Genomic DNA, 13,908 nt, shown 5'->3' on the forward strand with positions numbered 1-13,908 from the left:
AAAAACAAACAAAAAAAGGCATTTGAGTTCAACATTGTTGTTTTATTCATCATTCTGCATGTCAAATGAAGAATTTATATACTTCACAAGTTAGTTAACAATTTCTTCATCTTGCATAGCACAATCTAGGCTGTATCTACATTAACTCTACTTAAATATAATAATGTAACTGGTCCTATGCACAAACTAGGCATAATATATATTAATTATATTTAAATATTGTAATGCAACTCATCCTAAACACAACAAGAATTAAACAGCTAACAGTTATCATTATATCACAGGTTACAGCTTTAAATTGGGCTGTCTATCACATCAAGATAAACCATCTATTATGAGATTTTGAAACTTTTGAACCGCTTGAAAGTTTCCATGTGAAATAACAACAGATAGGTCAACATTTTAAAACATCTTTTTATATTGCCTAGAAATACCAGCTTAGATTGTTTTATATGTCGGAAACAAATGAGTCTCCTGGTGTTCATAAGTAAACATCATAAAATTGATTAGACAGAATGTTACTCATGCTAAGTATGCTTCATTAATTTCATGTTGAAGGCATACTCTGGCTTGTTCCACAAAAATTCACAAACTTTTGGGTATAGAATATAAAACGACAAAAAAATAAGAATCATCACAAGAGATCCATAAGTACTGTAAATATGTTTAAAAGCAGATGTGGTTATTATAAACAACATTTAAAGAAGAGTTATTTTTTCTCTTAAAAAAATGGTAAGGTTTTGTACAATGATTTACAATTATAGCAATATTCTCTTGTGCATACAATGTACAAAATTTGGAGGAAAAAAAAGATCTCAACAAAATGGTACAAAAAGTTCCTTAGGGCTGATTATTATTATCTGTAGTTGATGGATATAAATAAGATATGCCTTGAAACTAAGTATTCCTAAATTTTATATTTTTTTGATCTTGATTATATATTAACTGAGATTGGAAAATACAATAGAGGAACTATGAACTCAAAATTCATTTATGTAAGACTAGGGCTGCAGTGTTTACCAAAATATCTAAACATGTACATGGTGTAAGAAATTAAAATCATTATAAACTCAGTCTTTCCCCTCTCTACCCATTAAGTTTGCTTAGCTTACAGAACAGCTGACAGCTATTGTAATGTGCATACTGTACTTCATTCTAACTGCACTTGTTTCATTGCTGTACATCTTTAACTGCATATTATGACAGAATTAATTTTGTAAGACAAGTTTTTGTTGAATGTATCTGACAATTTTATTATGATGTCCCTAGAATCACTGTGATACTGTTTCCAGCTGTTACATGTATGTCCTTGATTAAACAAATCAATAATGCAATAGGACATGTGCATGGGATACTTTGGTGGCAAGCACAATGACTAAGAAACTATGTAGTGGCTTACAATTGAAATGGTATTCATTAAATGAAACATTCCTAATCAAAGGATCTGTTAGCAAAAATTGTTTTCAAAGGTAGATTATATATAGTTTTTAAAAAGTCAGCATCATCAGTAAACCAACCTGATGTGCAATGTTGTTTAATGTGCAGTGCAACCGTCATCTACATTTGCTTTTTCCCCAGTGATACCACATTCAATGTGAAAATCATACATGCTTCAGAAAAAGAATTAACAGAAAAATCCCACTCATCCATCCTCTTTAGTAGGATGTGGAAATATAAAATTATATTGAAATCAGTAGTTCTGTCACTGACTGCCACAAGCATGTTTGTTTATATGTTTACTGATTTTGTAAATATTTAAAAGCAATAAACTAAACTAAGCCATTTATATGTGTAAATGTTGTGGTCTTACTTTAATGACTAAAAGTATTAAGAGTGTAACAATGTATAGATTTACTGGTAAATTGCAATACAAAGTGCTGTATATTGTATATAATGATATGAGAATAATAATAGTGGAATACTGTTGTTTTTTTGTCTTGAACTATATCTATGTATTAAGAACTTATTTTGAGTGCATCTCTATGTCTCGTTAGGCTTAGAATTATATTCACTACCTAATGTTATGAAAAACCCTTGATGAAAGAGCTCAATTTGGAAATCTTTTTCAGTGGAATTAGTGACCGATACATCTGACAAAGCCTGAGATCTTTCTGATCTATGCAAAACAATAATCAATACATCTGCAGGAGAGATGACAAATTGGCAACACATTTAAGGTGTCACCAGTCATCAGTAGTATCCTAATATGAACACAAATCCCAGCACAACTGTGAAAAAAATGTCAAATGTTGCAGGTTGGAAACTTACGATCATAACCATACTAGGTGTACAGAATAAATACAAATCTTCATCATGTAAGCCATAGCCAATTTTGTTATTCATGATTTACATCCTTGCTCTGACATGTCTAACAAGAGCTTCATAACATGGTGTCGGTACTTAATCTATGACAGACTGTACCAACTAGACACATCTTTGAGAATCATCACAGATATGTACTTACATATCACAGTAGATGTAAAATCATGATTTTTCCTTTTTCATTCATCTATTGACAAAAGACTTTGGTCATAATCACACATTATTGTTTATTTTAATCCCTTGATATGGTTTGCTGCAAGATTTACAGTTTTGTATTATTTTAATTGTAAAGTCCGTAAAAAGCTGGCAAAATCATCTTGATTTGTTTTCTCAATTTTGCCCCACTGCTGGCATTTGTTTTCACTCATGTTCATATTTATTTTTTTCTAAATCAAGGATGTGATTTATTGTATTCAGTGTTTGTTTTTGTGAAATGAAAAGCAATATGTTTTTGTTTTCTTGTTAATTTTTATTACTTGTAAGGAATTTGCTATTATTTCAATACATAATATGCAAAAACAACATTTGGAATATAAATGCTGTAAACGAACAATGTGAATTAATGTGTACTGCAATACATATATGCCATATTGCAATAAATCACAATTCAGTTTTTGCAGGCAATCCCCACCCCTAACAAGTATACAAATTCATGACTGGAGTTTAGAGTGCCTTATAGTACTATATAGAAATGAAAATGTCAACTTATGTCTTGTTAACACATCACTGTGCTGTACAGTCTATATAGAAGTGCAAATGTCAACTTGTGTCTTATGTACACACCACCTGTCCCTTAGAAGCCAAGTAAAAGAAAAATAGGAAAATAACAAAGAAAATCAATAAATACAAAACTCACAGGCATACCACATTAAGCAACCTATAAGCAACAACACTGTAATACTGGAAGGGTCAAGAGGGAAATTCCAGATGTAAATTCATATACTGGTAGGGTCAAGATGGAAATTCCTGATGTAAATTCATTGACTGGTGATGTCAAGATGGAAATTCCAGATGTAAATTCATAGACTGGTAATGTCAAGAGGGAAATTCTTGATGTAGATTTATATGTTAGTAGAGTCAAGATGTAAATTCCAGATATAAATTCATATACTGGCATGGTCAAGATGGAAATTCTTCATGTAAATTCATAAACTGACACTAGTACATAATAGTAAAGAGATCAAAATTCCCTCTAATATCACAGTTTTATGCTTTTAATATCATTAATCTTCATGGAATTTGTTGATGAACTAAAATATTAAAATACATCTTGGGAATTGTAAGTTTTGAAATATTTTCTGTTGAAAACATGAAATTATGCTGGCAGTATCTGAACAACATCTACAAATATATATGTTTCACTTCCTCTATAAATAGAACTTGGAAAAAGGTAAGTTGAAAATGCATTATATATATGACTAAACCTGAAACACTTCAAAACATAACATGCATAAAAATAAATTAGATTGTCAGATCAGAAAAATATGTTGACTTGAAAAATATCAAACTTGTTTCCATATTGAATGTAGGGTAGGTGAGAAAGACAGACTATGCACATTTAAATTTTCATCCTCAACTATTTTATTCACACCATTAAACGAGACCCTGGTATATATCGAGATTCACTCCAGATGTTAGACTCTCCACAGTTGTTTATTTTTCGTTGACACTGTCGACAGCGATGGTATTTATCACACTGCTCATGCAGTAAAATTCCTGGGCTCATAGCTCGGATTCTTTCTTCCATTTCACGATTCTGTCGGTACAATGCAGCCTGTGCCCACTCATTTTCAAGGCGCTTTCTTGCATCAAGCCGTCTTGAGTATCTGGCTGCCCTATCTTCAAGTACACTGAAAGAAAAAAGAAGACATTTTATTATAAGTGCAAAGTAATTCCTAATGTCTTTATGAAATACTACTGGGTTTTTAAGATTACAAACCAAATGTGGCAGTCATTTTGTATCAGCTATCCTTTGTTAATAATCAACTAAAGTTGATGCCATTTATAATTTGGAAAATGCATCTTTTATTTGTATGCCAATGATTTTTAATTGACCTAGATACTAACATTTATCCACATTTGCAAAAACTTCTTGAAATGTAATTGGCTTTAAAATAACCCCAGCAAATTTTTCCATATTCTGATGAATATGGAATTTAAGAAAAAAAAGGAAAATAATATGGCACCCACATTTGATAAACTCTTTATATCATACTTCTTGTTTTGGAAGCAAGAAATCAGAAGCTTTATTTGTCACTCACAAATGCATCTGTATCTTTTGCTGTTTCCTTTTTCAGTCATAACTGGCCGCAGTAGGGGATTAATATTTCTAGGAGAGGGGTTCAGTCCTAACTCGCCATTGTGGGGATAAATATTGCTCTGTTTTTCTTCAGTCACAACTGGCCATGGTTGGGGATTAATATTGCTGAAAATTTTTACTGTCACAACTGGCCATGATTCCAGTCATAACTAGCCAAGGTGGGGAATAAATATTGCTTGATTTTTTCAGACCTAACTGTCCATCATAGGGGATAAATATTGCTGGCTTTTTACAGTCATAACTGGCCAATGTGGGGGGATTAATATCTCTGGCATTTTTTTAAGTCAAAACTGGCCATGGTGAGGGATTAATATTGGATGGGGGGTTTCTCAGTCAAAACTGTCCATGGTGGGGATTAATATTACTGGGGGATTTTTCAGTCAAAACTGTCCTTGGTGGGGATTAATATCACTGGGGGATTTTTCAGTCAAAAAACTGGCCATGGTAGGGATTAATATTACTGGGGGATTTTTCAGTCAAAACTGGCCATGGTGGGGATTAATATTCCTGGGGGATTTTTCAGTCAAAACTGGCCATGGTGAGGGATTAATATTACTGGGGGATTTTTCAGTCAAAACTGTCCATAGTGGGGAAATAATATTAGTGGGGGATTTTTCAGTCAAAACTGGCCATGGTGGGGGAGTAATATTACTGGGGGATTTTTCAGTCAATACTGTCCATGGTGGGGGATTAATATTACTGGGGGATTTTTCAGTCATAACGGGCCATGGTGGGAGCGGGATAATATTGCTGTATTTTTTTTGTTGAGTCATAACTGGCCATGGTGGGTGATAAGTACTGCTGTGTTTTTTCCAGTCCTAACTGCCATAATTGTTACTGGTTTGAACTGCAATCACAAACCCTTCTGGATCAATTAGTCCATGTTAGGATCACTGAACCTGCATTCATTCAAACCAATCTTCAGACATATCTACACATCAAATTTTATAAAATTCCATTCATACTTGCTTCTGTTATAATGTGCATTTTGCCATGGCAGATAAAGAAAACTCAATTAATGACCTTTGATCTTGAAATCAATGTCATGATGGCAACCTGTTTACTGAAATGAAGCCAAATAAAGGCTGCCTAAAATCTATTAGTATATTTGACAGAGGCATGATCTTCATAATTTTCATTTAGAACCTATGTTTTCTTGTCATATGTCCTTCAGTGAAAATTCCATGACAATAAACTCTTCTTCAGAAGTAGCAATAACACCATTTTCAAAATGTCTATCATCGCAAGTATGCTGGAGGTTACATGATCAACAACTGTTTCCAACTAATACCAACCGCACAATGAAGTTGGTGATATAGCAAAAGTCTGATGTCAATACAACCATGTGTTTGAGAAAAGTAACTATAACACGATTTTCAAGATGGGCAATAATACATTCACAATGTTGGAGGTCAAATTGGCACAATTTTTATCTATGACCTACTACACACATTAATATAAAAATGTTTTAGTGAAAACCCCATGTCAATGTAACAATCAATTCAGAAGGAGTATTGACAGCAATATTTTCAAGATGGCTACTATGTCGGCCATTTCACAGTTCATTTTAGCCTTCTTCTTTTGTAGTACACCAAGTGTTTTCTTGAAATCTTCATGTAGACATGACATTCCATTTAGATAGAATAGTGAAAACAGCATTACAAAGATTGTTGCTATGGTAGCCATGCTGGAGATCAGAACAGAACCAAATTCATGTAGGACAAATTATATTAAAATTGTTTTCATGAAAATTGCATGTTGACATTACCATCCATTCAGGAGTAATGATAATAAGATTTTCAACATGGGTGCAAAGGTGGCCAAGTTGAAGGTCAAATTGATACCATTTTAATTTAGGACCAATTAAATAAAATAAAATGTGTTTTATCAACAACAACAAAAACATTTCAGTATCACCTCTGTTCTGGATACGTAGCAATAAAAAGATTTTCAAGATTTTCACAAAGGCTATTGTGGTGGCCATACTGGACCCATTCTGATTTAAAACAAACTTCATATCATTAATATGTTCATTTTATGATAGCTCCATGCTGATATGACTTCTATTAAGCATAAAAAGATCTTCAAGATGACCTCTGTGGTGGCCATAATTGACTTTTGAAGGGCACCAATTTCAATTAAGACCAATAAGACCTCTATTTAAATGTGTTTGCGAAGTTTCATCACTTTTCTCCATGTAGTTTAGAACAGCAGTGATGAAAATGAATGAATGATGCAGTCTTTAACAAGCAGAAGTGAGTTTATACTGTTTTAGCATCAGGCAAGATAGTCCAAGATCAGGGGTAGCCTCCCTTTATATGTTCTCTCTAAAGTGGGACAAAGCAGTTTGTCTCATATTGAGGGATGAAATTATACCATTTAGGTGGCGCTATACAGTTTCGCATTTTGCATAGGGTTAGGAATTTAAAGAAAAAGAATGTCCCCGGCTTTCCTCACTGGTTATACTGGCTATTTAAAAAAGACCTTGTATATCTTAGGTATAATGCAAAGAACCTTTAATTCCCTTTATTTTGGTGTATGATTGATGGGTGTACTATGGGTTATAGAGTATACAGCTTGGCCTTACTTCAAATGTGCACCTTTCAAAAAAGTGCTAGCTCTACTTGGTCATTTTCACTTCCTGAACTTCAGAGGTCAATTGTATAAAAAAGAGCCGATAACTTTTTTTACATTTTATATATTTGGTAATTCATTCATTGCACTTTCAGACGCTGGTATTGTCTAGTCTGGCAAAATTCATTTTCCCTATTTTAATAGCTGCTATGTATAGTGTACTTTAGACTAATTCAGACTGATTTTTTAACACAAGGGAGCAGTCATTTTAGTTAGCAGTGTGCTTAAATCATGTAAAATTTCCAAAAGTACAATATCCAAAAGAAATATCATCCACATTACATTAATGTAGCATAGAGGTATGCAAACATTCTCTCCACTGTGCATGTTTTAAATGCGAACTACTTCACCTTACATACGTCACTCTCTCAAAAGTACATATTATCTGGTGAGCGCCACCATAAAGAAGATGTAGGTATTATTTTTTTATGATTTAATTATGTTTATATGGCTGAAACATTTAAGTCGCAAGCATCAAAACAATCCTTATGAATAATTCTCCTGCCTTTTTCCCCACAGAACAGTATTTATGAGTGTCAGAGTCTCTAACAAGTCCAGCCTACCCACCCCCATGATAAAAGTGAGCTATTTTAAGAATGCACATTACATTTTGTAAACATAGCAACCAATGTTATGCTGAATGATAGGAACATGAAACTAGCCAGAATTATTTCTGAGATATCAACAACGAATTTTACAATTAGAAAAGGGAGGTAACTCATCAGCTTCATAAAGGTCAAAGGTCAAAGTGTAAAATATTTGCCTATTGTTTAATATGGAAGAAGCGAATTCACTTTCTCATCATTTATTTTTTTATTTCATTGCAAATAAATGAAAAGAAACATTTTCACCATATATTTCTGTCACTTATTGCAACAGTTTTAAATTTAAGTTGACTCTATTCCTATATTCTAAGTCTTCTAATTTCCCCATAATTAAGGTCACTACTCACACAAAAATACCTCATGGCAAATTATGTAAGCAAGAGAAAAATGATCATAATTAGCTTATTTTCATGCTTAAATGCAATATGAATGTACCATTTTATTCAGAACATCATACATAATTATATGAAAATAAAAAAAAATAATTGCAAACATTTTTTTATTTTCTTTAAGGTGGTGCTATACAGTTTCGCATTTTGCATAGGGTTAGGAATTTAAAGAAAAAGAATGTCCCCGGCTTTCCTCACTGGTTATACTGGCTATTTAAAAAAGACCTTGTATATCTTAGGTATAATGCAAAGAACCTTTAATTCCCTTTATTTTGGTGTATGATTGATGGGTGTACTATGGGTTATAGAGTATACAGCTTGGCCTTACTTCAAATGTGCACCTTTCAAAAAAGTGCTAGCTCTACTTGGTCATTTTCACTTCCTGAACTTCAGAGGTCAATTGTATAAAAAAGAGCCGATAACTTTTTTTACATTTTATATATTTGGTAATTCATTCATTGCACTTTCAGACGCTGGTATTGTCTAGTCTGGCAAAATTCATTTTCCCTATTTTAATAGCTGCTATGTATAGTGTACTTTAGACTAATTCAGACTGATTTTTTAACACAAGGGAGCAGTCATTTTAGTTAGCAGTGTGCTTAAATCATGTAAAATTTCCAAAAGTACAATATCCAAAAGAAATATCATCCACATTACATTAATGTAGCATAGAGGTATGCAAACATTCTCTCCACTGTGCATGTTTTAAATGCGAACTACTTCACCTTACATACGTCACTCTCTCAAAAGTACATATTATCTGGTGAGCGCCACCATAAAGAAGATGTAGGTATTATTTTTTTATGATTTAATTATGTTTATATGGCTGAAACATTTAAGTCGCAAGCATCAAAACAATCCTTATGAATAATTCTCCTGCCTTTTTCCCCACAGAACAGTATTTATGAGTGTCAGAGTCTCTAACAAGTCCAGCCTACCCCCCCCCATGATAAAAGTGAGCTATTTTAAGAATGCACATTACATTTTGTAAACATAGCAACCAATGTTATGCTGAATGATAGGAACATGAAACTAGCCAGAATTATTTCTGAGATATCAACAACGAATTTTACAATTAGAAAAGGGAGGTAACTCATCAGCTTCATAAAGGTCAAAGGTCAAAGTGTAAAATATTTGCCTATTGTTTAATATGGAAGAAGCGAATTCACTTTCTCATCATTTATTTTTTTATTTCATTGCAAATAAATGAAAAGAAACATTTTCACCATATATTTCTGTCACTTATTGCAACAGTTTTAAATTTAAGTTGACTCTATTCCTATATTCTAAGTCTTCTAATTTCCCCATAATTAAGGTCACTACTCACACAAAAATACCTCATGGCAAATTATGTAAGCAAGAGAAAAATGATCATAATTAGCTTATTTTCATGCTTAAATGCAATATGAATGTACCATTTTATTCAGAACATCATACATAATTATATGAAAATAAAAAAAAATAATTGCAAACATTTTTTTATTTTCTTTAAGGTGGCGCTATACAGTTTCGCATTTTGCATAGGGTTAGGAATTTAAAGAAAAAGAATGTCCCCGGCTTTCCTCACTGGTTATACTGGCTATTTAAAAAAGACCTTGTATATCTTAGGTATAATGCAAAGAACCTTTAATTCCCTTTATTTTGGTGTATGATTGATGGGTGTACTATGGGTTATAGAGTATACAGCTTGGCCTTACTTCAAATGTGCACCTTTCAAAAAAGTGCTAGCTCTACTTGGTCATTTTCACTTCCTGAACTTCAGAGGTCAATTGTATAAAATAGAGCCGATAACTTTTTTTACATTTTATATATTTGGTAATTCATTCATTGCACTTTCAGACGCTGGTATTGTCTAGTCTGGCAAAATTCATTTTCCCTATTTTAATAGCTGCTATGTATAGTGTACTTTAGACTAATTCAGACTGATTTTTTAACACAAGGGAGCAGTCATTTTAGTTAGCAGTGTGCTTAAATCATGTAAAATTTCCAAAAGTACAATATCCAAAAGAAATATCATCCACATTACATTAATGTAGCATAGAGGTATGCAAACATTCTCTCCACTGTGCATGTTTTAAATGCGAACTACTTCACCTTACATACGTCACTCTCTCAAAAGTACATATTATCTGGTGAGCGCCACCTTAAAACCCCATAAGAAGATTTTCACTCTGGTGGCCATATTGGAGCTTAGATAGGGACCATTTCCATCTCTGAACCAGCTAAAGATCATCAGAGTTTTGTCTGAAAATGTGCTAAAAGTTAAAGTCACACATACTCTTTCTTTGTTTGATCCAGCACATCCTCTTCTTCTCTCTGTTCTGCAAGTCGCTTTAAGATTGCCTCCCTTTTCTTATGTGCTACCAGGTCCTGCTGCTCTTGGAATAAATCATATGCTCGCCTTCTGCGCTCTGCCATTTTTTCATTGGTCATATCATTCTTCCCAAAGACCTCATTGTCTGGCTCACGGGGTGGAACTTGCAGAGGCTTGAAACGCAGCTAGGAAAAGTATAAAAGTATTACAATGTATTACTAAATTACATGAGAACTACAAATAAAAACAAACAATATAAAATTGTACAGGATCTAGCCATACTTTGGATTTAGAAAACTCTGCTTTGCAATTTATTAAAAACATTTTTTGAAACTAAAATCATCATCTTTCTGTAATTAATTATGATGATGGAAAAATAATGTCAGCAACTGCAATGAAGTTGAAAAATTGTAAATGAATGGACATTTTTATATGATACAGCTTCAATAAACAGGCTGATGTGTTAATCATGCTAGCTATTGGAATTACAAGTATTTAACAAACACTTATTACAGTTTATTATCAATCTTCAAATTGTGGGTGATATGTAAATAATTCATTCATTTTGTGATTGAGCATACAAATAAGCTCAGATGTTAAGCACTTTCCAGAATACATGGAAAAGACAGAGTTCTTGTGCTTTACTGGGGCCTTTATTATCTCTTGTGGAACTTAGTGTGTTGTGTTGTGCTTTTCTATACCTCCAAGATATATATTAAGATCTATATAAGAAAAAAGAGGATATATATATATATATATATATATATATATATATATATATATATATATATATATATATGTATGTATGTATGTATGTATGTATGTATGTATATATATATATATATATATATATATATATATATATATATATATATATATATATATATATATATATATATATATAATGGACTCTAATACCAGGTAATTCTTACATGTGTTGCTGAAGTTTAGAGTCAGGGAACAGTATTCTTTCCCATTTTTGTGTTTGTATTTACCATGCAAATGCTTCTAATTTTGCCAACATTTTTTGACAATAAAATACAGCAAATTTCTAATGATAAAAAAATAATAATATGTGTTGGATATTACATATAATTTATGTCAACTGTCTGTAGTCAACTGCCTGGATTCAAGATAAAAACAACAACTGTAAGTTTTAGACTAAAACTTGTTAAAAGTCTTGAGTTCCACTGAGAATACTTGAAAAATGAATACTAAGCAAATGTAAGTATATATCACTATGATCAACACTCAGAAAGTTAATTGATCTGGGGCACAGGAAAATGGATAGAATTATTAGTTACATGGCTTGTCAGTACTCTAGTAAAGAGTGATGCTAAGTCAGTGGTAAATGTAATGGCAAGGCCTCTGCACCAAGTCCAAGTAATTTTTCTACTGATCCAGATACATTCCATACCTGAATCACTAACATATCAAGTAACAACTTTACCCCACCTATGACAATTATTTAATCTTATTCCTATTATTTTCATATGATTCTGATGTGGAGGCAACACTGATGAACATCAAGTGACTCAGTGCTGAAATGATATCACATGGTAACTGTTATGGCATGCCTTCCAGGATTTATCTTGCTGGCAGTTTATTGTTTCATACCCAGTCTCCTTAAGACACACTTTAAACAATGAAAAATGCAAGAAACTTGAAAGAGGTAAGGTGAAAATACAACTGAATTATCACAGCAATGAAACATAGGAATCTGCTTTTGCAATAAAATCAGAATGCAGGAAGTGGTTTACTGAAAAAGTTAAAATGATTTTTATAAAGGTAAAAGCTATGCTTATGAAAGCTATGGTTATAAAAGATAAAAGCTGACTGGAATAACAGGTTTTGTCAACTAAGCTGAGAGGATATATTTATATCAATACATAGATACAGTGCTATCCCATTTAAATACAGTGCTAACATTGAACCAGTTCTTCAATAAGCCTTTGATAAGAAGCACTTATTGTTCATAAACAGGAAATCAATCAAATTTATCTTGACTATGAAGAATTGGTAAGGATCTCAATGTGAGATCCAAATTCATTTTTATAATGTGCGCCTATGTCCAGTATAATTATGAAGTGAATAAAACATCAAGATACAAAAACTGAGACTGGCTGACTTTGAAATTCTATACTGAGCGCAAAGTACAAATAGAGCCTGGCTCACCATAAAATTCTATACTGAGAAAAAATAGAGGCCTGGCTAACTCAAAAATTCTATTTTGTGTTCAGACAGAGCATGGCTAACAAATGAATTCTATAAAGAGCACAAACAGAGCCTGGCAAACCCTGAAAATTTATACTGAGAGGCATAAACAAATAAACAAGTTCACAAAATTAAAAAGCATGTCAGGCCAAGAAAATTTCTCAGAAATGTTTGATATATATATATATATATATATATATATATATATATATATATATATATATATATATATATATACCATCCTTAGTTTACATGGTTGCTCAGTTAGGCAGCCCTCAACATAAAAGCCAACAATCTATTAAGGTCAATTTAGGCAGTCACAAAGTTGACAACTATACACAACTCTTTCATTGAGTAACTAATAAGAAATTAATAAGCACTTTCCATTTACAGTAATTTTTTGTATGTTCTGTTTATGGATAATTTGTACACAGATTGAGTAAAACCAATCATTTTACCTCCCAGATTGAAAGTAAATCCTAATTATGTTTCATCATGTATCACATTTTAAAATTAGAAAATTCTAATTTCGAAGGATTGCTGGAGCTGTTTTACCTAACATTATATAGGAAACACTCTTATACTCTTAGTACCACATTAGCTGGGATTAATAAGTAGTATTGAAATGTTTATTCATTTTAGACAAACAAAATGACCTTGGAGTTAGTTTCCTGATTGGTAACCTTGAAAATGCAGCTGTTTTTCCTCTATATCTAAACAAATATAAAAATTCTTATATATGTTAGAAAGGACTCATTTTGATTCAATTTTCACCAATCTGAACTCTAAAGATTAATAACAGAAAAGTCTGTAATAATTTGATTGTACAGATATGTAATCTAGAGATGATTTTAATTTTTTTGACAGGAAAACTAATGATTTCATTATTATCATCTTTCACTGTATATTTTGAAGAAAGGAAAGATACATTATGAACAGTCACTGCAGCGTGGAATAGAACTTTCAAATATCTGTCACAAAAAAATTTAAATATTCAAATCTTCCACTTGATATCGTCTTTCAAAAGAGAGGTCCAAATAAACCTGAGATCATGTAATGGCTCAAACAAGAGGCCCAAGAAGTCCTGAGATCACTCAACAGAATCAAGCA

The 13,908-nt window shown here is 32.2% G+C and overlaps 1 protein-coding gene across 3 annotated transcripts in view; it reads right to left on the reverse strand.

Moving 5' to 3' along the window:
- Positions 1–21: 21 nt before the first annotated feature.
- The window catches only part of LOC149786099 (coiled-coil domain-containing protein 81-like), a 78,184-nt gene continuing 64,297 nt past the window's right edge, over positions 22–13,908 (reverse strand). For all 3 annotated transcript variants that reach the window (XM_089976407.1, XM_089976408.1, XM_089976410.1), the window contains 2 exons: positions 10,549–10,769; positions 22–4,172 (listed from right to left, as the gene is read on the reverse strand). In XM_089976407.1, the coding sequence (XP_089832533.1) occupies positions 3,908–4,172; positions 10,549–10,769 (486 nt within the window). In that variant the 3' untranslated portion in view covers positions 22–3,907. The remainder of the gene's footprint in view (positions 4,173–10,548; positions 10,770–13,908) is intronic.

This window comes from Sinohyriopsis cumingii, chromosome 12 (genome assembly GCF_028554795.1).
Source record: "Sinohyriopsis cumingii isolate HCF-2022 chromosome 12, ASM2855479v2, whole genome shotgun sequence".
Taxonomy (NCBI): Eukaryota; Metazoa; Mollusca; class Bivalvia; order Unionida; family Unionidae; genus Sinohyriopsis; species Sinohyriopsis cumingii.